This window comes from Triticum aestivum, chromosome 6B (assembly GCF_018294505.1).
Source record: "Triticum aestivum cultivar Chinese Spring chromosome 6B, IWGSC CS RefSeq v2.1, whole genome shotgun sequence".
NCBI lineage: Eukaryota > Viridiplantae > Streptophyta > Magnoliopsida > Poales > Poaceae > Triticum > Triticum aestivum.
Genome location: NC_057810.1, coordinates 185,873,107 through 185,899,019, shown reverse-complemented (window position 1 = coordinate 185,899,019; position 25,913 = coordinate 185,873,107). Strand labels below are relative to the sequence as shown.

The following is a 25,913-nucleotide window of genomic DNA, read 5'->3' as shown; positions in this document are numbered from 1 at the left end:
GAAAAGGGCAAAGGGAAAGAAAGGGAAACTTCAAGTAGAATGGCAAACGAGTTGTCACTCCCGTGAAGAAGCCCAAAGCTGGACCTAAGCCTGAAACTGAGTGCTTCTACTGCAAAGGAAATGGTCACTGGAAGTGGAACTACTCCAAATATTTGGTGGATAAGAAGGATGGCAAAGTGAACAAGGGTATATTTAATATACAGGTTATTGATGTGTGCCTTACTAGTGTTTATAGTAGCCCCTGAGTATTTGATACTTGTTCGGTTACTAAGATTAGTAACTCTAAACAGGAGTTACAGAATAAACAGAGACTAGTTGAAGGGGAAGTGACGATGAGTGTTGGAAGTAGTTCCAAGATTGATATGATCATCATCGTACACTCTCTATACTTTCGGGATTAGTGTTAAACCTAAATAAATGTTATTTGGCATTTGCGTTGAGCATGAACATGATTTGATCGTGTTTATTGCGATACGGTTATTCATTTAAAGTTATAGAATAATTGTTATTCTGTTTACATGAATAAGACCTTCAATGGTTATACACCCAATGAAAATAGTTTGTTGGATCTCAATCATAGTGATACACATATTCATAATATTGATGCCAAAAGATGCAAAGTTAATAATGATAGTGCAACTTATTTGTGGCACTGCCGTTTGGGTCATATCGGAGTAAAGCGCATGAAGAAACTCCATAAAGATGGATTTTCGAAATCACTTGGTTATGAATCATTTGATGCTTGCGAACCGTGCCTTTTGGGCAAGATGACTAAAACTCCGTTCTCCGGAACAATGGAACGAGCTAGTGACTTATTGGAAATAATACATACCAATGTATGCGGTCCAATGAGTGTTGATGCTCGTGGCGGGTATCGTTATTTTCTGGTCTTCACAAAATGAATTGAGCAGATATGAGTATATCTACTTAATGAAGCACAAGTCTGAAACATTTGAAAAGTTCAAAGAATTTCAGAGTGAAGTGGAGAATCATCGTAACAAGAAAATTAAGTTTCTGCAATTTGATCGCGGACACAAATATTTGAGTTACGAGTTTGGTCTTCAATTAAAACAATGTGGAATAGTTTCACAAACTCATGCCACCTGGAACACCACAGCTTAATGGTGTGTCCGAACGTCGTAACCGCACTTTATTGGATATGGTGCGATCTATGATGTCTCTTACTGATTTACCATTATCGTTTTGGGGTTATGCATTAGAGACAGCTGCATTCACGTTAAAAGGGCACCATCTAAATCCGTTGAGACGACACCGTATGAACTATGGTTTAGCAGTAAACCTAAGCTGTCGTTTCTTAAAGTTTGGAGTTGTGATGCTTATATGAAAAAGGTTTTCAACCTGATAAGCTCGAACCCAAATCGGAGAAGTGCGTCTTCATAGAATACCCAAAGGTAACTATTGGGTACACCTTCTATCACAGATCTGAAAGCAAGATTCGTTGCTAAGATGGATCCTTTCTAGAGAAGGAGTTTCTCTCGAAAGAAGTGAGTGGGAGGAAAGTAGAACTTGATAAGGTAATTGTACCTTCTCCCAAATTGGAAAGTAGTTCATCACAGAAATCAGTTCCAGTGATGCCTACACCGATTAGTGAGGAAGTTAATGATGATGATCATGAAGCTTCAGATCAAGTTACTACCGAACCTCGTAGGTCTTCCAGAATAAGATCCGCACCAAAGTGGTACGGTAATCCCGTTCTAGAAGTCATGTTACTAGACCATGATGAACCTACGAACTATGAGGAAGCGATGATGAGCCCAGATTCCGCGAAATGGCTTGAGGCCATGAAATCTGAGATAGGATCCATGTATGAGAACAAAGTATGGACTTTGATTGACTTGCTCAATGATCAGCAAGCCATGTTAAATAAATGGATCTTCAAGAGGAAGACGGACACTGATAGTAGTGTTACTATCTACAAAGCTCGACTTGTCACAAAAAGGTTTTCGACAAGTTCAAGATGTTGACTACAATGAGATTTTCTCAACTGTAGCGATGCTTAAGTCTGTCCGAATCATGTTAGCAATTGCCACATTTTATGAAATCTGGCAAATGGATGTCAAAACTGCATTCCTCAATGGATTCTTTAAAGAAGAGTTGTATATGATGCAACCAGAAGGTTTTGTCAATCCTAAAGGTGCTAACAAAATGTGCAAGCTCCAGCGATCCATCAATGGACTGGTGCAAGCATCTCGGAGTTGGAATATACGCCTTGATGAGTTGATCAAAGCATATAGTTTTATACAGACTTTTGGAAAGGCTTGTATTTACAAGAAAGTGAGTGGGAGCACTGTAGAATTTCTGATATTATATGTGTAAGACATATTGTTGATCAGAAATGATGTAGAATTTTTCTGCAAAGCATAAAGGAGTGTTTGAAAAGAGTTTTTCAAAGAAAGACCTCAGTAAAGCTACTTACATATTGAGCATCAAGATCTATTGAGATAGATCAAGATGCTTGATAAGATTTTCAATAAGTACATACCTTGACAAGATTTTGAAGTAGTTCAAAATGGAACAGTCAAAGAAAGAGTTCTTGCCTGTGTGGCAAAGGTATGAAATTGAGTAAGACTCAAATCCCGACCACGACAGAAAATAGAAAGAGAATGAAAGTCATTCCCTATGCATTTAGTCATAGGTTTTATAAAAGTATGCCATGCTATGGACCAGACCTATTGTATACTCTGCCCTGGTTTGGCAAGGGAGTACAATAGTGATCTAATAGTAGATCACTGGACAGCGGTCAAGAATATCCTTAGTGAGGACTAAGGAGATGTTTCTCGATTATGGAGGTGATAAAAGAGCTCGTCGTAAAAGTTACATCGGTGCAAACTTTTACACTGATCCAGATGACTCTAAGTCGCAATCTGGATACATATTGAAAGTGGGAGCAATTAGCTAGAGTAGCTCCGTGCAGAGCATTGTAGACATAGAATATTTGCAAAATACATACGGCTCTGTATGTGACAGACCCGTTGACTAAAACTTCTCTCACGAGCAAAACATGATCATACCTTAGTACTCTTTGGGTGTTAATCACATAGCAATGTGAACTAGATTATTGACTCTAGTAAACCCTTTGGGTGTTGGTCACATGACGATGTGAACTCTGGGTGTTAATCATATACAGATATGAATATTGGTGTTAAATCACATGATGATGTGAACTAGATTATTGACTCTAGTGCAAGTGGGAGACTGAAGGAAATATGCCCTAGAGGCAATAATAAAGTTATTATTTATTTCCTTATATCATGATAAATGTTTATTATTCATGCTAGAATTGTATTAACCGGAAACATAATACATGTGTGAATACATAGACAAACATAGTGTCACTAGTATGCCTCTACTTGACTAGCTCGTTTATCAAAGATGGTTATGTTTCCTAACCATAGACAAAAGAGTTGTCATTTGATTAACGGGATCACATCATTAGGAGAATGATGTGATTGACTTGACCCATTCCGTTAGCCTAGCACTTGATCGTTTAGTATGTTGCTATTGCTTTCTTCATGACTTATACATGTTCCTGTAACTATGAGATTATGCAACTCCCGTTTACCGAAGGAACACTTTGGGTGCTACCAAACGTCACAACGTAAGTGGGTAATTATAAAGGAGTACTACAGGTGTCTCCAAAGGTACATGTTGGGTTGGCGTATTTCGAGATTAGGTTTTGTCACTCCGATTGTCAGAGAGGTATCTCTGGGCCCTCTTGGTAATGCACATCACTATAAGCCTTGCAAGCAATGTAGCTAATGAGTTGGTTACGGAATGATGCATTACGTAATGAGTAAAGAGACTTGCCGGTAACGAGATTGAACTAGGTATTGGATACCGACGATCGAATCTCGGGCAAGTAACATACCGATGACAAAGGGAACAAAGTATGTTGTTATGCGGTTTGACCGGTAAAGATCTTCGTAAAATATGTAGGAGTCAATATGGACATCCAGGTTCCGCTATTGGTTATTGACCAAGAATAGTTCTAGGTCATGTCTACATAGTTCTCGAACCCGTAGGGTCCACACGCTTAAGGTTTCGATGACAGTTATATTATGAGTTTATGAGTTTTGATGTACCGAAGGAGTTCGGAGTTCGGAGTCCCGGATGAGATCGGGGACATGACGAGGAGTCTCGAAATGGTTGAGACGTAAAGATCGATATATTGGACGACTATATTCGGAGTTCAGAAAGGTTTCGAGTTATTCGGGTATTTTTCGGAGTACCGGAGAGTTACGGGAATTCGCCGGGGAGTATATGGGCCTTATTGGGCCATACGGGAATTGAGGAGAGAGGCCGAAAGGAAGGAGGCGCGCAGCCCCCCTCTGGTCCGAATTGGACAAGGGGTGCAGCCCCTCTTTCCTTCCTCCTCTCCCCCTCTTTCCCCCTTCTCCTACTCCAACAAGGAAGGAGGGAGGCCTACTCCCGATGGGAGTAGGACTCCCCTTGGCGCGCCTCTCCCTGGCCGGCCGCCTCCTCCCCTTGCTCCTTTATATACGGGGGCAGGGGGCACCCCATAGACACACAAGTTGATCTACAGATCGTTCCTTAGCCGTGTGCGGTGCCCCCTCCACCATATTCCACCTCGGTTATATCATCGTGGAGTTTAGGCGAAGCCCTGCACCGGTAGAGCATCATCATCGTCACCACGCTGTCGTGCTGACGGAACTCATCCCCGAAGCTTTGCTGGATCGGAGTCCGGGGATCGTCATCGAGCTGAACGTGTGCTGAACTCGGAGGTGCCGTACGTTCGGTACTTGGATCGGTCGGATCGTGAAGACGTACGACTACATCAACCGCGTTGTCATAACGCTTCCGCTTACGGTCTACGAGGGTACGTGGACAACACTCTCCCCTCTCGTTGCTATGCCATCATCATGATCTTGCGTGTGCGTAGGAAATTTTTGAAATTACTACGTTCCCCAACAGTGAGGTCGAGTTGGCCATCACATCAGCCCCTAGCATCGGCCCATCGGAACCGACGGGCGACCAGCCTGTGTATGACACAGGATATTGGTCTGCGGCCGTTGACATAAGTGAACACGTGGAGGGATTGCCGGAGGCGCTCGATGATGACGATCACTCTTCCGCGTATTCCGAGTCAAGCGAAGAAGAAGATGTTCCTCCCCAGAGGGCGGTCGCGGCGTCACTGCAACCTGGGTTTTTACAGGATATGAGCATCACAAATGAATTTCACTCTGTTTCTGGCCTAGAAGCGGGGAGTCTGGAGGTTGGGCAGGTTTTCCTAGACAAGAAGTCTGCTTACCAAGCAATTAATAGGTATGCAATCGCCCTCCACCGCCAGCAAAAAGTGAAGCAGTCTGATAAAAAAGAGTTGAAGGTCATATGCATCCACACCGCGAAAGGTTGCCGTGGAAGAGTTCTCGCTAGACTGAAGCCTGGGGTATGTCAGTCATGGCATATCACAAAAATAGTGCAGCATAGCTATGAGCAAACTGGGACTCTTTCAAATCACTGCAATGTGACGGCAAGATATGTGGCACAGGTGATGGAAACAATTGTGCAGGGAAGTCTCAACATTAGTGTTAGGGCTTTGCAAAAAGATGTAGAAGATCAGATTGGCTTCCCTGTCAGCTACAGCAAGGCTAGGCATGCGAAGGAAAATATATTCAAGAACTTGTATGGAACCTATGAGGAGGCCTATTCTTATGCCCCCAGAATGCTTCATCAGATAGCAAGTGCTAATAGGGGGACTCAAGTTTGGCGGAGAGAACGTCAGAACCCAAAGAACCCGGGTGAGCTAATCCTGGACCGCTTATTCTGGGCATTCGCCCAGACTATACAAGCCTTCAGGCACTGTCGCCCGGTATTATCAGTTGATGGTACCTTTCTCACTGGAAAGTACAAGGGCACACTATTGGTGGCGATTGCAGCAGATGCAAATAATCAGCTTCTTCCTATTGCATACACACTGGTCGAGAGCGAGAACAAAGATAGCTGGTTGTGGTTCCTGAGCTGCATGAAGATGGGTGTCGTGAAAGAGCGTTTAGGTGTTTGCATCATCTCTGATCGCAACACAAGATTATTAAGTGCTCTCGACATAATTAAGCAGTCGTCAGAAGAGTGGAAGTGGCCTGATCTAGAGGGAAGGTGGTGCATGCGGCATTTGGCAGCAAACTTTTACTCCAAATTCAAGAATAAGGATTGGTTCAAGTTATTCAAGAGGATGTGCATGCAAAAAACTCAAGCCAAAATGAATGCCATCTGGGCAGGTATCAATGGTGAGATCGAGCGCGCGGCCTTGCTGCAGAGAGAAGACGGGAGGGGTCGAAGGACGGCCATAAATTTGAGCCAGTGGATCGGCGAGAATTGCCCTGATTTGTCCAAGTGGGCGCAGGCTCACGACACCGGGCTCGGTATGGAATAATGACCAGCAACATGTCAGAGGTGTACAATGGTGTTCTTAAAGGGGTGAGAGCCTTGCCTATCACAGCCCTAATTGAAGAAACTTGGAACCGGACACTGTCATACTTTGTAGACAGGGTTACCGTGGCTAAAGCACAAGTTGAATTGAACAAGCCATGGTCCGAGAAGATGCAAAGACATCTGGACGAGAACACAAAGAAGTCCCAAAGCCATGGTTGCAGGAAAGTGGACGCACTTAGGAATAAGTGTGAGGTCAATGTGCGAGCCAAGTACGTTAAGGGTCACCACAAAGGATCCAAAAAGCAAACTGTCACCCTCGGCCCAACGTCATGTGAGTGCACGTGTAACAAGCCCAAGATTGAGGGCTACCCTTGTAGTCATGTGCTCCGGGAGGCTGCAGATCAAAAAATCAGTGTTGAGCCATACATATCACCGTACTTCAACATGTACAATCTGTACAACACTTGGAACGGTGAGTTCTGCGCCTGGGGCATTGATATGAACTACAAAATAATGTTGCCAGATGGGCCAAAATGGGTTCCGAACGCCGACTTGATGAGAACCGCCAAGGGACGACGTCGGTCTAGGCGTCATCGCAATGACATGGACCATAGCCAGATGGGAGAACCAAGGCGATGCCGCGTTTGTAGGTGTCCTAGACATCCATGCAGGGAATGCCCGTATCGAGCGAACAACACCGCATGATGTTGATTTATCTGTACTCGCTATGTCTACTTATATTTGTACTATACTTTTATTAATTTAAATTGAATCTGTTTGTATTATTGAATCTCTTTGTGTTATTGTATTTATATTTATTTTAAATTGAATCTCTTTGTATTATTGTACCTGTGATGTTAACTTCAGCTAATTAATGTAAATTATATCTCTTTGTATTATTGAATCTCTTTGTGTTATTGTATTTATATTTATTGTACATTGAATCTCTTTGTATTTTCTTTGTATGTTTGTGTGCAGGTTATGGCTGAAGTGCCGCGGCTTTTGGAGGGGCCCCATGACGCCGGCCACCGTTGCCATCTATTTTTGAATCCAAATAAAGAACATGATTATCGGAGTTTCAGACTTCGAACCATAAAGAAAACCTGGCCAATACACAATTATTTCATTCCTCACCTTGACGCTTATGGACTACATGCTTTTGCTAGGCTCACATCAAGCGAAGATCAATCCCAGTTACGTTTGGACCCATCCCTTTTGACATCCCTCGTTGACCGGTGGAGACCTGAAACCCACACCTTTCACTTTCGTTTTGGGGAGCTTGCACCTACACTGAAAGATGTTTCTATGATCCTTGCTCTACCTCCTGGCGTGGCGGCAGGTGCCACGTGTCGCCTATCGCGCCTGCCGCCACCACTGAGGGGGTCCTTTTTGTCAAACTGATCCAGAGGTAGTCTTTTTTGCCACATTTTTTAGGACCCCCTCAACGGTGGCAGATAACTACATGGCCTAGACTGAGCTTGTGTTTACAAATAGGCTAGGTAATGTTTTGTACATGTATGTAACGCGAATTGAAAAGTAAACCTTCTTTCTTTTCCTTTTTCTACATCGATCTTTTTCTTACCATTTTCTTTTTTTCTTCTTTCTAGTTTTTTTCATGGTAATACGTGTCTTATTTATAAAATAAAGATGCGGTTATAAGGCACATAAGCACCGACATTACAACACTAAAAAGCAGTGGCGGATGTACAGGGTGGCCAGGGTGGGTCGCGGCCCATCCTGGGATTTTGAAACTGCTTGTATACCTATATCTCTAATTTGGGCCAGAGAGCAAAAAAAAGGCCCACTAATCTATACAGGGACGAACGCACGAGGAGAACCCTCGCGCCCCTCGCGCAACAACTCGTCTTCGTTATGACCGAACTCGACACCCAGCCGGCCAGCCACCTCGCCGTCGCGGCTTCGCCATTCCTCGTGGCTTCGCCGGTCGCCCGCCACCCACCGGAGCTCGGAGCCCCCTGCCCTGTGACTGGCCGCCCGCGTAGTCCAGCCGCACCCCTGCCCTGCGCTCCGGCGGTCCGGATTCCCGCCGGCCCGGGCGCCACCCAGCAAAGCCCAGCCAAGCCACCACGGCGGCAAACAAGTTATAGGTACTTTTTGCCCCAATTTCAGACTTAGGGTTTTCCTTTTTGCCCCCAATTTCAGACTAGGGTTTGCCTTTTTTGCCCCAATTCCCTTTACATGAAGTGATGAACACATAGATAATTTTGCACAAGTACTTTAATATGTTCAAATCGGTCTATATGCAGAAATGATGTAAAATTTTAGTTGGCTTGAATGAAACCACAAAGGATTGAATTCAGCCTCAATTACTTTCATTATACCTTCATGACAATGCAGAAGCGTAAGCAAGAAACATAGGCTTTTTGAACTTCTCAAGGTATGTCTATGGTCCATATAGTATGTACTATGTAGGCTTATTTATGCAAAAATTAGTCTTAAGAATTCTAGTGTGTTTGTAAGACCATATTGATATATTTCTATGTGATACCGAGAACTAGTTAGAACGTTCACATGTCATATTTTTGTCAAAAAATTTTTGGGGGGCGGACCACCCTGACGACAAATGCTAGCTCCGCCACTGCTGAAAAGATATGATAATCGTATGCAAAATACCAGCGCTTGTTCCTCTTCTTCGACACCACCGAAGCGGCCATCAAAGGGAAAGAAAACAGATCACCTCTTCACCCGAGCTCGGCGCAGCTCCATCGCTGATCAGCAACTTTACGGACCTCGAAAGTAGTTTGCCAGAAGCAAAACCATTGTCGTTGAAAGAATCAGACCGGGGCAACATGTCCCCGAACACGCCATCAAACTCTAGATCTGACACCCCCGCACGACAACAACGTCGAAGGAGCAAACCAGAACTCTCAGCCACCAACCACAAACCCAGCATGGGATGCACCATCTTCCAGCTGTCACTTGCGCAGACAACCATGTGCGCGTACTCCTGGACGACAAAACCTCCCTGCTCCACCATGACGTCGGAGACAACACCACAACAATGGGGACGGAGCAGAAGGAGAGGCACACCTGATGGAGTCGCTGTCATCGCCTTGCCAACACCATCCATGAACCCTAATACAGCCGATCTGAAGGATCGACAAACACACGATGCCATCAACTCCGAGACGCCGCCATGAAGGGCACAACCAATGTGGGAGTGAAGCTGAGGCGGATTTTTCGTCTGGGCGCCGCTCCCACTACCCCAAAGGCGCACCACGACCTACAAATCCAAAATCTAACTACGGAGCGGAGGAACGGGGTCCCTCCTCCCTCCTGCATCCGGAGCAGCCAGAGGGAGAGGGGGCCAACGCCCTGTCCGGCTGAGATCGGAGGAAGAAAATCGCCTCCCTAGTCGCCTGGCGCGGCGGCGGCTGGGGTAGGGAAGAGGATATCAAGAAGCCTATTTTTCTTTTCTAGTCTCAATGACTCATCTACTCTGTTAGTATGGTTATATACGCACTGTCTAGCGGATAATTTAGGTACAAACATCAGGATAACTTTTTTGCCTAGTGAAAAAGTTGTTAAATACACAGCTTGGCGACTTCAATATAAATAACATGGCAATATACGCACAACAGATCAGAAAACTTAGGCAAATACATCACGATAACTTTGACCTGAGGAAAAGATTTATCATAAACATACCTGACAACTTAATTATCAAAAACATATCGTGACAATTTCTGTATAAAATAACATGGTAATATACACACAACTTACCTGGTAGCTTAGCACAAACACCACGATAACTTTTACCCGAGGAAAAATTTTGTTGAAGACACCCGCTATAACTTCTGTATAAATACCATGGTAATATACGCATAACAGTGATGACTTATGTACAAGCACCATGGTAACTTTGAACAAAAGAAAAAAGGTTGTTGAAAACGTAACCCCAGTTACTTTTGTGTAAGTATAAACGCTACAGACCTAATAATTTAGGTACAAACATCACGGTAGCTTCTACTTGGGGAAAAATTTGTTGAACACACATTAACGATAGCATATGTATTAATAGCATGGTAGACAGTACTGGTGGGGTGTTGAGAAAGGGAAAAGAAACATAGCGTGGCTGAGTTGGGATAGAATGATGCTACCAATATCTAAGGGCGATATGGGGTTCCGCGACATGCAAGCGTTCAATTAGGCTCTCGTCGCCAAACTAGCTTGGAGATTGTTGGATACTCCAGGCCGTCTTTGTGCAAGGTTGATGCGGGCAAAATACTATCCTAAAGGTAATCTGCACGCGTCCCAAAAAAATGTTTATACAATGCACAAAAATGTTTGTTTAATGCAAAAAAATTACAATTCAAAATATGTTACAACTTATATTTAAAACGTTGAAAAAACATCTATTTGGAAAAATGTTAACCGTGCAACAGACATACAGTGTATATGAGAAACATAGACATCAAAATATATATTTGAAAATAATGCTAATATTGTGTTTAAAAAATGTGAGATGTCTATTAAAATAATGTTTCAGATGTATATGAATAACGTACAGCGTGTATCAGGAAAAAGTAGACATCGAAACATATTTTTTTTGAAAAAATTAATCATGTGCTTTAAAAAAGTTAAATGTGTATAAAAATGTTTCAAATGTACACGAAAAAATTATGTTATGTTTGAAAGAAAGTAAACATGTGTTTTAAAAAACAGAAATACTAAAAATTAACTGTCAGATTTATAGCCATGGCAAATCAAATGTTTTTCACGACAGTTTATGTTGACACGAGGATGGAAATTTTGTTGGCAAGCACGGCAATTCCCCGGCAAAAAAATAAACTAGGGTAGATTTTCTGCTCGCCAATTAAAATTGCCATCTTCGGCAAACATAAATTGCCATAAAAAAATGTTTGATTTGCCATGCTAAAATAATCTGACGTCATATTTTTAGTGGATACTAGAAATGGTGAAGGAAAAAAACAAAGAGAATACCAAGAAAGAAAAATGAAAAAGAAAAAATAAAGAAAAATGAAAAACCATTGCAAAACAGTAGAACACGGTAAAAATCGAGAAAGAACCAACGAAAACCGAGGGAAAAATTAAAAAACCAACAAAAGAAACTGAAGGAAAAAAACAGAAAAAGGCAAAACAGTGCAAAATGGTGCTACATCACTGTGTCGGCCTAGTACTGCAGCGACCCGACACTTGGCGACTACTTTGGGCTACCAGCGGCCCCGCCTAACCCAGTCGAGTCGGCCGGCGACGGCAGCCTCCTCTCTCCGCTCGCCGGTCGCCACTGCTTCCGCTTTGCCTCCGGGCTCGTCGGCATCCACCTCCTCCGGCCGCACGCTCGCGCACCTCACCAGCGTCGCCTCCTGTGACTAGGCGACTCCAGTCTCCACTCGTCACTGCTCCCGCGCCGCCTCCGATCTCACCGACATCCATCCGTCCCGGCCGCACGCCTGTGCACATCACCAGCGTCGCCTCCGTGGTAACAATCCCTCCCTCTTTCCTGGCCGACCCCTTATCGCCGCTTAAGCCCCTATCTCTGGGGGCTTTAGGTCTTAATCAGCTTCCGGAACCCTAGACTTTTGCAGTGGCACCTACTAATTTCATAACGCCGTAGTCATATTTGGTGAATAGTACAATGAAAATCGAAAAAAAAATGCCCACTTGATGCGAACCTGTTGTCTCTATTGTGCATATTTGGGTGTTCTTGCTCGCCTGATTATTGGGCAACATGATAAGCATACTCCCCTGTTGTTGTTGCAGACAAAATGTGACGCCTGCCCTCAGTGATGCCGCAGAAGTTGCGCGTTGCCGCATCCAGTGATGGTGTGCTGCCTGAAGACATGCTGCTTCAAATCCTTGTGCGCCTCCCGGCAAAGACGGTATGCCTCTTCCGAGCGGTCTGCCGATCCTGGAGGTCCCTCCTCTCAGATCTGCTCTTTGTTGCAGCGCACAAGTCCCACCACTCTGGGCCACTAATCGCCACATGTAGTAGATTGTATGGAAGCGGCACCATTGACATTCTGGACTTGTCTGGCTCTGTTGTTAAACGGATAGCCACCAGCATGGCTGCTCCCAGGTTGGTGCGCACATGCCGCTTGGACCTTATATGTGTCACCGGAAGTAACCACTTTGCGGCCTGCCATGTGATCAACCCTGCCACAGGGGATACGTTTGCATTGCCCATTCACCGTGCAAAGGAGCATGCACATGTGGAACATTTCTTCCCAGTATCATTTGACTTTGGACAGGTTGGCTCCACGGGAGAGTACAAGGCTATACGCTGTGTCAGTATCGACAATTCCGATAGCGAGTCGAGCCCGATGGTCTGTGAGGTCATCACCCTTGATGATGGTCGCCACGCAAGATGGAGGGGCAAACAGGGCCCTCCGGCCCCTATCGCAAGTAAGCGTGACAAAAGTGTCACTGTCAAAGGAGTTGTCTACTTCTTGCTGGAATTTTGACGTCCCACATTTTCTGGCGACCATGTCGAACCGGGTAGCATGGCTTTGTTCAACCTTGAGACAGAGGAGTGGATGGGGATTGTCAAAGGTCCAATGTCAGTGCGCAGCTTTGTTGAGGATAGCAATGGCAGGTCCAGTTACGTTAGTCTAGACTTGGAGCTATCACTGGTATGTTTGGATGGGTTCTTAGGTAAGGCCCACGATTCTGAATATTGCCCTTGGGACTTATGGTTTTTGATGGATATTGAGAAATGTCTCTGGAATAAAAGGTACAGCATAGATCCCCAACGTGAAAATCTCTTTGCTCAACCAGTGGACATTCTAAATGATGGGAGGATAGTCATCTCTGCACCAGGATTGCTAAGGTTGTATAATCCAGTTACCAAGACTTACACTGATTGTGGGATGAGGAAATCCTCATCTGTTGGTACTTACACTGGAAGTCTATTGTCTTCAGAGAGCACGTTCACTTCTGAGGTGAGTGTTATCCTCATATACTTTGGAATTATGTATGTATGTTTGTACTGTCCTTACTATTATTTGCTTTTATCATTGTATCTTGGAGATAATTTTCTAGGTGATGTGGGGAACACCTGTGGGTTAAAGAATTATAGCTGCATTTTTAGGAAAAACAGTTGTTGCAGCGTCATAGGTGTGACACACAACATTAGCATATGGATTTTTCCATTTATTTATGGTCATGTTTTTCAATCGATTCTATGCCCTTCAAATTGATTTATATGTATTTGTAGGTATCATATAATGGTTATTAGGTCTGATTGATGGTACTTATTCTATATTCAGATTTTTATTGTAGTGTCAAGAGCCTACCCCAACTTGTTTGGAACTAAAGGCTTTGTTGTTGTTGTTGTTGTCAAGCTGTTCAGTTTTGGGCAATTGCAGATTATAATCCCTTCTTTTTAGAATGGAAATTATGGTCACATTGATAAATTTAGAATGCTGACTATATGATGGATCTTTTTGAGAAGTGGGTCTTATTCAAAGATCCACCAGTGAGAGTATCACATTTAAGAAGTGTCCGTCTGTCGATGTGTGTCATAGCACTCAGATATAGAATTAAAAAAAAGGATCTGATTTGCCATGGTCGCTACAAACCTACCTACAGCACCGATGTTCAGATTTGTGCAGTTTACTTTTGTGGCTGCTCGTCCTATTTATATGCCGTTGGTTAATTATGTTATAGATTGACAGGTTATCTACATTTTATGGTTGTCTAGTTTGTGTACTCTTCTTCTTTCCGGTTTGTGACACATACACATACTCCACCCTTTCGGGTTTGTAAGGCTGAATGCGTATTCTGAGATTTACTTTGACCATCAATAAAGTGGCAGACCGGTGCATGTAGCTCCCGCTTGCGCAGGGTCCAGGGAAGGGTGACTTTGGGTCTATTGTACGCAGCCTTTCCCTACATTTCTGTAAGAGGCTGTTTCCCGTGACCTCATGGTCACAAGGCAGCAGGCAGCAGGCAGCAGCTTTACCATTGCGCCAAGGCTTTACTTTGACCATCAATATTATATGAAATGTATGCCTTGAAGATTATACCATTGGAAACTTCTTTCAAAATTCAATGGTATTACTTTTTGTGGCATACATATCACATATTATTGGTCTAAATAATGGTCAAAGTAAATCTCGAAATACATATTAGGCCTCATAAACCCGGATAGAGGAAGTGCATACTTTTTTGTCCCAATGAATTTAAGTAAACTGCCAGCCATGCTAGATTGGGAGATTGATAATGAAATATCAAGAATGGATAATGAGTAGTGATTGGTAATGAAATCAAGAACGAATGATGAGTAGTGATTTTCACAATATATTTTGAATTGGTTCAGAACTGTAGTGTGGTAGGTTGTGACATCCACATCTAGGATCATTTTGGTATTACTATATCTCTGGGTTTGACTGCAGATCTGACGCACCCCTTTTTTGTTACAGGCTGAACGATGCACTACCTGCGGCTGCTATTTCACCCTCGAAGCCGATAAATATTCTGACACCTGTGAAGATTGTATGTGGCGTGCATATGCATGGTCATGTTGAACTTCCCGGGCATCTTTTCGCCATGGCCCATATTGGCTCTAGGTGTGTATGCACTATGCAGCGCACACCATTTTTGCATTTGGAAGGCGGTGGTGAACTGGGCATCCATTGGTTTTTACCAACTGCCAATAGACAATTTCAAGTATGATTCAACAAATTTAGTTTTCAAATGCTTCCCTGGTTGGATTTTGGAGAACGCTGTTGCGAGTCTTTTCTTGATGGAGCTTGTTTTGAAACATATGTTAGGTACGGAAGAAAATATGCTTCATCTTGTGATTTCCTGATGCAGTATATGGATTTACCATTGTGGACCTAGAAAAGAGTGAAGCCTTGTGGAACAAAAAATCTGGAACCTGTGGCAAGAAATCTGGCGCTGCTCTCTTCCAAGCGTGAGCCTAGCGTCGCCTATAACGGGCGGAACAAGCCGATCTAGCCGGCCGCACAAGTCAGGATTTTGTTGTTTGTTTTTGACATTGTTCCAAAGTAGTGTACGGACTAGTGGAAAATACCGTGATGAACCTGATATGGGATTTTTTTTTAGCAATTTGACTTACTGCCGTACTCGTATAAATTTTTTGACAAAGAAAAACTCCACCTAAAAATCTGGGTGAACAAAATAAAGTTAAAGGACAATATAAAGTGAATAGTAATTCTATTATATTGGTACGGATTCACTTTATAAAGGCCAAGATTTTGTTTATAGAGTTAATATATATTCCCTCCGTTCCAAAATACTTGTCTTTCTAGGCATTTCAAATGGACTCAACATACGGACGTATGTAGACATATTTTAAAGTTTAGATTCACTCATTTTGCCCCGTATGTAGTTACTTGTTGAAATCTCTAGAAAGACAAGTATTTAGGAACGGAGGGAGTAGTGAATAGTAACTCTAATAGAGTAACTCTAATAAAGTTAAAGGACAATATAAAGTGAATAGTAACCCTTTATATTGTCCTCTAACAAAAACGCATGACAAACATATATGCCCTTGCACTCTAATATAAAGTTAAAGGACAATATAAAGTGAATAGCAAACAAGAAATCCACAAAAACGTCACTAGAAAGAATATAGACAAAAAAGAAAACCCGACACGGCGTGTAGCCACACCCAAAGGCTTACTAGCAAAATGTATAGATTTGTGATAAAAATGCAAACTAATACAAATTATGCACATCCTAGTGCAAATTTATTTGTACTATTTTTTCGGCGACCATTTTCAGGGGTTTAAGCCATACGAGGTGGGTCAGGTGGCCATCAAGGTTTAAGGGTGTGTTTAGTTTCAGTCATCAAGTGGAACGACATGGGTTGGACCCGTCCCTGGGCCTCGTTCAAGCGTTTGGTTAGCAAATGAACAGAACCCACTCGTTCCCACCGAACGAATATTCCGTGTATATCCAGAACCAAGCCATGCCTCCAAATTGGACGGACCACGCGGAACGGGCGCCTCCTTCCCCTCCCCCCGACTTGCACGCAGCCTCAAAATCTCAGCGCCGCCACTCCCCCGACTCCCACCTCGCTCATTCTCCGTGTATATCCAGAACCAAGCCATACCTCCAAAGAATCAAAACTCCCTCTCTCTCTCTCTCCAAAAAGAAAAAATACCAACCATCGTCCGGCTGGGAAGCATGGCAGTTGCGAACGACTTGCATGGCAATTTATGTTGACTGAGGATGACAAATTTATTTGCCAAAGATGATAAATCCGCCTAAGTTTAGTTTTTTATTAAGATTTACCGTGCTTGCAAACTAAATTCGTCATCCTCATGACAATATAAACTGCCGTAAAACACCTTCTATTTGCCACCTTCCTAGCGAACGTCGGGTTTATAGCATTATAAAAAACAAAGGATGGTATATTTCGCTCAGAAAAAACGATGGGATTATCCACCGGCCTATGGAAGACCAGGTTCCTTCGAGAGGACGCTCGGCCTCGCGCACCGGCGGACGGAGCCCCCGACTTCAAAATTCAAAATTTTCCAATGGCCACGTTCCTCTTTCGCCCCCCTTTTCACGGCCGCCTCCGCCCCCTCCGCCGCCTCCTCCTCCCCCAGCCCGAACCCCTCTTCCTCCCCAGCAGAACCCTCCGCCTCCGCTCCCCCAGGCTCACCATGGCCTCCTCGCCTCCTCCCCCTTCGTCCCCATCCACCTCGACGCTCCCGCCGCCGCCCGAGTGGCCCTGCGCCCGCTGCACGCTCCGCAACCCGCGGAGCGCCGCCGCCTGCGCCGCGTGCGACGCCGCGCGTCCCGTGGACGTCGACGACGCGTCGCTGGGCCAGTCCGCCGTCGTCGCCTCTTCGTCGTCTCGCCCGCTCCCGCCGGCCCAGTGGTCCTGCGCCCGCTGCACGCTCCTCAACCCCGGGAGCTCCGCCGCCTGCGCCGTCTGCCGCGCCGCGCGTCCCGTGGCCGTTGACGACGGCGACGACCTGGACTTCTCCGCCGTCGCCGGCGCCTCGTTCCTCCCGCTTCGTCGGGACCCGAGGAACATAGGTCGCTCTGATGCCGCGATGAAGTTAGCTCGCGCGGCGTCGCCGGACGCTGTCTGCGAGCGCGCCGGCTCAAACGAAAGGGATAAGACTGCCGCCGAAAAAGGTTCATCTAGGGTTATATATATATTTTGCTTATTCTGTATGCAAAATAATCTTTACTTTGAGTTCTCTATCAAGATTCTTCTACAGTATCTAGGATTGAATTAAAAAGGGTTGTTTTGATTTTGTGTGCTTTAAGAAAATAAATATTGGAGTTCTTCTAGTTATTGAATGTGCAAAAACCGATTCTCCGTTGTGTTCTCCTGATCGATGCTGTCTTTTTATCTGAATCTTTTCGAATGTTATTTTGTAATCTTTCTTGTTTTTGGATGAAATGTTGGGATCTTATACAAATTTCAGTCTGACACATCTTAAATCACGGCAAGTTGACTATAGTTAGTGAGGTAAAAGAGAGTAATGCTCCTGATTGCCCTTAAATCGTTTGTTAAGAGAGTTGGATACCTATGGTACAATCAACCTGAGTAATTAGGAGCGAGTAATAATGCTAATGGCATATGTAAATGGGCTTAAATTCCCATGTCAGATGACCACAGATAGAATTTCAAAACATGGAAACTATATGAGAAAATTGATGTACTATGATGAGAGATATATCTGATCTTCATTGTGTTTGAGGCTTTAGCATGGTTGCTAAGTAGTGCTCCCCTCTGTAAACTTTTATAAGACATTTTAGGTCAAACGTCTTATAAAAGTACGTCTTATAAATGTTTACAGAGGGTGTACAACATAGAGCTTGCAGTTTCTGCCTAAATGTATTACTTTTTCATGCAAAATAACGTCACTTTGTTATGTCAAATTTCTTCTACAATATGACCTTGTCAATGCAATAATATTTCCTTTGGTTTATCTAGGGTGCTCTAGGAAGAGAGGCCACACAGCAACGTCAGACATCGTACACGAGGGCGACGGCTCGAACAAAATTGATGAGACGGCCACTGAAAAAGGTTTTTTCTAGGGTTAAAGTAAAAAAGGATTATTTTGATTTTGCATGTTTTTTGACAAATCAAGTACTGGAGTTTTTCTGCTTATCTATAAATCTATAATTAGTGAGGTAAAAGAAGAGTAAATGCTCCTGATTGACCTCATATTGTTTCATAGTGGACTCGAGTAAACTATTTTAAAGTCAAGCTGTATAATTGGGAACGAGTAATAATGTAAATCAAATCTTGGAAGGGGCTTAAATTCCCATGTCAAATGGGCACATATGGAATTTCACAACATAGTAAACTACCTAAGAAAATCGATGTACAATGATGAGGGATATATTGGTATTTGATTTTTGCTCCAATTTGTGTTCACTTGAATTGTATTTGAGCCTTTACCATGGTTACTAATTAGTACTCCCTCCGTCCCAGATTACTTGTCTTAGATTTGTCTAGATACGGATGTATCTAACACTTTTTTAGTGTTAAGTTTACGATATATTCGTATCTAGATAAATCTAAGACAAGTAATTTGGGATGGAGGTAATACAACACAGGGTTTGCAGTTTCTGCTTAATGTATTACTTTTTTATATAAGATAATCTTGACTTCCTTCTCAAATTTATTCTACAGCATGACCTTGTCTGTGCAATAATATTTACTTCATTTATCTAGAGTGCTCAAGGAAGAGAGGCTGCGTAGCGTCAGCAGACATCGTCCATGAGGCAAGGATTACGAGTCGACGAGTCGTTGAGTCGTTCCGAGGTTGAGACTCATAGACTAATCGGACTAGTCTTAGACTAGTGCTAGACTAGTCGACAAAGTACTGTAGTAGTCAACTACTAATACCTAGTAGCAGTATGTAGTAAACTCTACAACACATTACAGTATATACAATAAAACCAGCAGTAATAGCCAACGCTCGCCAGGCCCAGCCCAGTGCAGCTCAGCATGCCACCCCAAGCTGGCCCATTTGGGCCCAAGTAGCCAGCCTACTTAGCCTACTTCCTGTCCCAGCCTCTGTAACCCTAGCTTCCGATCGATCCCGTCGCCGCCGCCTGCGCCATCAGGCACAAAAGTGCGCGCGCGCGACCCGCGCCTCCGCCGTTGGCGAGCCCGCCGACCACCGCCGTGCATCCTCTCCTCTCTCTCTCTCTCTCTCTCGTCACAGGGCCACACGCGCCTACGGGGCACGGCCATGGCCGCCGCCCGAGCACGAGCTTCGGCCGGCTGCCGCGCCTTGCTTCGCCATCCGCCGTCCCGGCGGCGGGTCAGTGGGTGCTGGCGGTGGCCTCGTCCAGGCGGCTTGTTCTCATAGCTCGCTCTCCAATTTTCCCCTCCCAAATTTGAGTCGAGCGACTCAGACAACAGGACTAGTCCAGACTAGTCGTAGACTAGTCTCTCGACCGCTCGACTCACCGAATTAGTCTACACGAGATTTGCAGTCGACACCACAGTTGCGACTCATAGACTAGTCCATCGACTAGTCTCGACTAGTCCTTCGACTCGTAATCAGTGCCATGAGGACGCCGGCTCCAATGAAAGGGATGAGACAACCATCGAAAAAGGTTTATCTAGGGTTAAAGTAAAATGGATTTATTTATTTTGGTATGCCTTTTCTGAATGAAGTACTGGAGTTTTCTAGTTGTTGAATGTGCAAAAATCGCTCCTCTACTACATCTGTCCCTATAACGCATGGGTACAGCAATATGGATACGGACACTGCGATACGTCATTTTTTCAAAAACACAGATACGTTGGTACGTTTGTATATATATAATATTAGCTCCCTCCCAAAAAGATTGCCTTCGATTTATCTAGATACGGATGTATCTAACACTCAATGTATCTAGACAAATCTAAGACAAGCTTTTTGGGACAAGGGAGTAAATATTAAAAATATATAGAAATTGGTGTTTTTTATACAGCAATTCGTAAAATTGACAATTTCGGGTTGCATTTGGAGGAATCTGAGCAGCACTCAACATTTGGACTGCATTGACCAGGAGCTGTGGCAGTGCTCAGAATGGGTGATGGAGCAGCAGTGTCATGGAGCTCTCCTTGTCTGGTGTGGCCGCGCTCAGAACAGGGAAGAGAGCAGCGGCGGGCTGGCCTTCCTTACCTGTTTAGCGGTGGCACCAGCTCAGGTCGGGATGGAGGCAGAATTAGGAGAGAAAGAGGGAGGAGGGTGTCGTGGGTAGGGATAGTGGGATTTAGGACCCCTCAAAAAAAAATAGTGGGGTTTAGGGTTTTCCCGTCTTCGGCAGGTATCCCATGGGTATCCCACAGGTATCCCACAGGTATCCCATGGGTATCCCACAGGTATCTGAAATAATTTATTTTTTTGGAAAAGGGAAAATAGATGGATACATATCCGTTACGTTCCTGCAGGTATTTGGACATATCTGATGCGTACAAACGCTATGCCAGTTTCCAGAAGTATCCATGTAATCTAGGTCTCTCCTGATTCATCTTCTTTTCATCCGAATCTGTTCAAATGTTATATTGCAACATTGGACTTTCCCCCCTTCTTTTTTGATTTTCGGAATTTAAGCATGTCATCCTGAACGTTTTTTGATGGCAACTTTAGTTGCTGCGAGGTGGCAACTTTAGTTGTTAACACATGGCAACTTTGTTCCAGTTCGATTTTTTGTCAAAAAATTGCCATGTTTGTCAACATCGCCTTAACTAAAGTTGCCATGAAAAGAGTTCGGATTAGCATGCTTAAAAATCGAACGTTCGGGACTTATTGAGGTCCTAAAATTTTGGGATGCTACACAACTTTCAGTGCGACCCATCTTATTTCATGGCAAGTTATCTATAATTAGTGAGATAAAGGAAAAATAAGCATCCCAATTGCCCTCACATTGTTTGTTAACAGACTTGGATAAACTACGGCAAATCAACATGAGAGTAATTAGGAACGTGTAATAATGTCCGATGGCCACATATGGAATTTCACAATATGGTAAACTACCTAAGAAATGACAAGAGATATATTTTATTATTTTTTCACTCTAATTTTTTGTCATCTTCATTTTGTTTGAGGCTTTAGGACGGTTGCTAACTAGTACTCCCTCTGTCCCATAATTCTTGTCTTAGATTTGTCTAAATACGGATGTATCAAGTCATGTTTTAGTATTAGATACATCCGTATCTAAACGAATCTAAGACAAGAATTTTGGGACGGAGGGAGTACACCATAGAGCTTGAAGTTTTCTGCCTAAATGTTATTACTTTTTCTTTGTCTGTCAATGTCAAATCTCTTCTAGAATATGACCTTGTCCATGCACTAATCTTTCCTTTGGTTTACCTAGGGTGCTCGAGGAAGATAGGCCGCGTGACGTCGCCAGCCATTGTCCACGAGGGTGGTGGCTCGAATGAAAGGGATGAGCCAACTGCCAAAAAAGGTATATCTAGGGTTAAAATAAAAAAAGGACTATTGTAAATTTGTATGTTTTTAAAAATTAAATACTGGAGGTTTTAGTTGTTGAATGTGGAAGAATTGCTTCTGTATTACGTCTCTCCTGATTGATGGTGTCCTTTCATCTGAATCTGTTCAAATGTACTCCCTCCATCCCATATTAATTGTCATTCATCCGTTTGAACGACAATTAATATGGGACGGAGGGAGTAGTATATTGCCCACAGACTGATGCTGAGTAGTTCTATATAGTCTGTTTCCTGTTATGCTGAATATAACTCAGCATGAATGCATGATCCCTTTAAAAGTCACTAACAGATTTATCTTAGATATCGTATGTTCTTTGTCTTGAAACCCAGCATGAACTTATCTTGAAACCAGTGAACCCTTCTATGTTGTTTGTCTAAACTGATGAACAAAAGAAATATTTCTAGCTACTTTATGCAGGTTATTAGAGGCTAAATATTTATAATGCTTTCCACAGTAAATTCTGAAACTCATTTGGATAAGAAGACCATCAAAGTCATGACATACAACGTATGGTTTCGGGAGGATTTGGAACTGACGAAAAGGATGTATGCTCTTGGAAATCTTATTCAGCACCACAACCCAGATCTTATATGCTTCCAGGTCCAGAGTTTTTCAGTTTGAACTTATTGTTATTTCTTTTCCCCTTCTCAATTTCCCTGTGTAACTGCAGGAGGTTACACCAAACATATATATGCTTCTCCAAAAATCTGGCTGGTGGCAAGAATACAAATGCTCTCTGTCAGCTAGGATGGCCATGCAGAGGCAATATTACTGCATGCAGGTACTCACCGTGCTTCTCGCAAACTTCATATATGGGATGAGTGCAAGCATATGTGAATTTTGATTTACTCATCTTCTTCTACAGTTTACATGCAACTGTTAACTTTTAATCTCCATTAAAATAAAGTGTGCCTTTTATATTATGGCCACCAAGATGCACATATGACTAATCTGTTTATATAATGCCATGTAAAGCGCTACTGCTCTCAAACATTCTATTGCTCCTCTTTGTAGCTTTAGAGCATGTATCCTCTTATCATTTCATTCATGTATTTCAGTGATGTGATTCGATTGCAATAACTGCAGATGAGCAAGTTGCCCGTGAGTTCATTCGAATGCATGCCATTTTCCAACTCAGTCATGGAAAGGGAGCTGTGCATGGCAGACATCAACATTGGAGGTGCGACCAAGTTGGTGTTGGCCACAAGCCACCTGGAGAGCCCCTGCGCGTGGAATCAGATGTACAGCAAGGAACGAGTAACTCAGGCGAATGCATCCATGAGGATATTGGACAAGTTCCGCAACGTGATATTCTGCGGAGACATGAACTGGGACGACAAAGGCGACGGGCCATTCCCTCTCTCAGACGGCTGGGTCGATGCCTGGGCTGAGCTGAAGCCAGGCGAGGACGGCTGGACGTACGACACGCGGGCTAACGGTATGCTGGCAGGCAACCGCAAGCTGCAGAAGAGGCTGGACCGGTTTGTGTGCAAGCTGCCGGATTTCGAGATCAACACCATTGAGATGATCGGGAAGGAGGCGATACCTGGGATATCACACTACAAGGAGAAGACTGTCCGCAAGGTAGTCCAGAACATTGAGTATCCTGTGTTGCCTAGTGACCACTTCGGGCTTGTTCTGAGCATCACCTACGCATCATAGGGTTGAAAAGTATGTGTAAAAACGAGTATCACCTACGCATCACCTACGCATCACCTAGTAGTAGTAGTAGTGGCGGTGAATTTTGTAGCCCAATGGAAAGTACTCCTATCAAGTATCTCTACCCCTGGTTGAGAAGATAACTTAGAGACCGTTTCTGTCCCCTACTGTTTACTTCAGTTACTGGGGAAACATTCTCTCTTTATCGTGCTCAATTTTCGTTCTTGCACTACAGTGCCCAAGCAGGGGCTGCCTCCAGCAGGGGCTGGCCGTGTCACGCAAAATATGAAACGAAAGCATTACCTCGATGCTGGTATGAAACCCTAGTTCATCGATGTTCTTCGCTTGGTGTCGGAGTGACGGGCCACGGGTCTTCGCCTTGCTGCGCCCCAAGCTGAAGCTCCGCCCTTCGGGGGGCCGGCCAGCTCGACGGCCGCCACAGGGCGGCCAACCACCAGCCGACGGCACCACGAGCAGCCGACTCCATCCAGCTGGCCTCTAGAGAGGGCGGCGTCAAGCAGGCGGCCACCTCGCGCCCTCAGAGTTTGTGCCCCCTTCAAGAGGACGTGATGGGGCATGGCTACAGTGAAGCCCTTATCCCCAAATCATGGGTTCGGCGTGGCCACAGTGCCTCGTACGGACGGAGATCTCGGCACGGCGTGGCACTGTTGCCACCTATCCTTGGCGTCACACTGGACATGCAGAGCCCTGATCCCCACGACGGCCTGTCGGTACGGCCCGCGGGCTGCGGGCCCTCCCGGGCAGTGACACCCCAGAAGACGGCGCCAGCCTAATCAGTCGGACCAAGGGAAGGCCGGCCTCCAGCAGGTGGCCGTCCCCACCCTCGAAGCAAGGGCGCCATTGACCTGATGAGACCAGGTGTGGCTACAGTGATCTCCCACCAGGCGGCGGGACTGTAGCCACACTGAGCTGACCAAGCCCGCGTCATTAGCAGCACGGCTACAGTGAGCAGCCGCCAACCAGACCCGCCCGCGGCGGGGGCGACCTGTCGGCTCCGTACCAGGCCAGTCGGCGGGGGTAGTCGGCGGAGAAGCCGGAGGCTGGAGACACTGACAACCGGGCCCAGCAGCCGGCTAGATTACCATTGTACCCCTAGGGGGTAGGCCTATATAAGCCCCCCAGGGCACCCATGCAAAGGGTTCCCACTCTGATAGAACTAGCCAGATCACTAGAGCAGGGGAGAGCTAGCCTTGCCTTCTCCTACCTCTAGCATACAGCTCAAGGAGCACATTTGTATCACTTGTGCCATAGTAATCATGCGGAGACCCCGCAGAGCAGGAGTAGGGGTATTATCTCCAAGGAGAGCCCCCAACCTGGGTAAAGTACGCCGGCGTTCGTGTCTACGCCTCATCCCGCTTTCGGGCACCGGGGACGTTCTACTCGCTCCTACCATGATAAGCCATCCTTTGGCATATGTCGCACCCAACCCCCGACATTTGGCGCCCATCGTGGGGCGAGGTGCACCATCTCCCGGAGATCTGCTTTGGACGGGAACCTTGTTCCTTCCTGGCGAGCGAAGCCAGCCCAGCACGCCCGACAGCGTCAGCCTCGACGCGCTGAACGACGCGGAGATTGCCTGTGCGGCGAGCTGCCTCGCCGACCTTGTCGGCGAGATCCACCTCTCCGACGAGTCGGCCTCCGACGCGGGCACCGCCTGCCCCGAGAGCCGCCTCGACCAACTTCACGTCACCAGCGAGCCAGCTGTGGACCTAGAGTCCGTTGGCTCCACCGATCCGATGATCGTCGACTCCGACACGGCGTCGTTTGACGCGTTCCCCACCAACATGGTGGTTTACGATGAGCCGCCTCCATGCGAGCACAGCGGTGGGAGCACCGTCATGGAAGTGCTCGTCATTCACATCGGCGAGCACTCGGACGGGCGCGCTCGAGACCCACTCGACGCGGCTCTGTGAGACCTGTCGGCGCCCATCCCAGAGGGCGCAGATGCTGAGATGCTGGAGGCACGCCGCGTCCAGCTTCTCGAGAGCGCTGGCCGACTGGCCAGCGTGCGATGCCTCTCGGATGCCTACCGGCGCGAGATGGATTGGGCCGTTGGCGGCACGCCGGCTCTTGAGGGGCCTAGCCGCCTCGGCACGGTCCGGCAGCGTGGCGCGACCATCGCCAGCATGTTTGGGGCAGAACGCCCCGTCCACGCCACGCCGGCTGAGAACATCCGGGCCGCCTAGGCGGCGACGGATGAGCTGGAAAAATATGACGGCGACGAGCGCCGCCACATGACGGAGCGAGTCCAGCAGCTCCTAGACGCGGCTGCCGCGCAGCACAAAGTCGGCTGCCGTGCTGAAGTGCCCACCCAGCGGAACGAAGAGCCGCCCCTTCGCCAAGATCACGGCGCAACGTCCCGGACGCCGACTGGTGGCGCCCGCGAAA

At 45.5% G+C, this 25,913-nt stretch overlaps 2 protein-coding genes across 4 annotated transcripts; both read left to right on the top strand.

The window, feature by feature from the left end:
- Positions 1–11,577: 11,577 nt before the first annotated feature.
- Positions 11,578–15,467, top strand: LOC123136492 (uncharacterized). Of its 3 annotated transcripts, XR_006467030.1 has the most exons (5): positions 11,578–11,875; positions 12,157–12,275; positions 12,343–13,334; positions 14,817–15,063; positions 15,168–15,467. XR_006467030.1 is itself a non-coding variant. In XM_044555873.1 (3 exons), exons 2-3 carry the CDS (start codon positions 12,897–12,899, stop codon positions 14,919–14,921), a joined length of 543 nt encoding a protein of 180 aa, XP_044411808.1. In that variant the 5' UTR covers positions 11,578–11,875; positions 12,157–12,896; the 3' UTR covers positions 14,922–15,467. The 3 variants fall into 3 exon arrangements, 1 of the variants encoding a protein (XP_044411808.1); XR_006467029.1 differs by having other exon boundaries at positions 12,157–13,334; XM_044555873.1 differs by having other exon boundaries at positions 12,157–13,334; positions 14,817–15,467.
- A 1,419-nt stretch (positions 15,468–16,886) lies between these two features.
- Positions 16,887–23,705, top strand: LOC123136491 (uncharacterized). Its single transcript, XM_044555872.1, has 6 exons — positions 16,887–17,511; positions 18,320–18,412; positions 21,709–21,801; positions 22,300–22,445; positions 22,516–22,626; positions 22,932–23,705. Exons 1-6 carry the CDS (start codon positions 16,902–16,904, stop codon positions 23,505–23,507), a joined length of 1,629 nt encoding a protein of 542 aa, XP_044411807.1. The 5' UTR covers positions 16,887–16,901; the 3' UTR covers positions 23,508–23,705.
- The last annotated feature ends 2,208 nt before the right edge of the window (positions 23,706–25,913 follow it).

Excerpts from the sequence above, each read along its gene's own strand:
- LOC123136492 (XM_044555873.1), top strand. The coding sequence starts at position 12,897 with ATGGCTTTGTTCAACCTTGAGACAGAGGAGTGGATGGGGATTGTCAAA. Across the intron at positions 13,335-14,816 it reads AGAGCACGTTCACTTCTGAG|GCTGAACGATGCACTACCTG; the intron begins GTGAGTGTTATC and ends TTTTTGTTACAG.
- LOC123136491 (XM_044555872.1), top strand. The coding sequence starts at position 16,902 with ATGGCCACGTTCCTCTTTCGCCCCCCTTTTCACGGCCGCCTCCGCCCC. Across the intron at positions 18,413-21,708 it reads TGAGACGGCCACTGAAAAAG|GGTGCTCGAGGAAGATAGGC; the intron begins GTTTTTTCTAGG and ends TGGTTTACCTAG. Across the intron at positions 21,802-22,299 it reads TGAGCCAACTGCCAAAAAAG|TAAATTCTGAAACTCATTTG; the intron begins GTATATCTAGGG and ends TGCTTTCCACAG.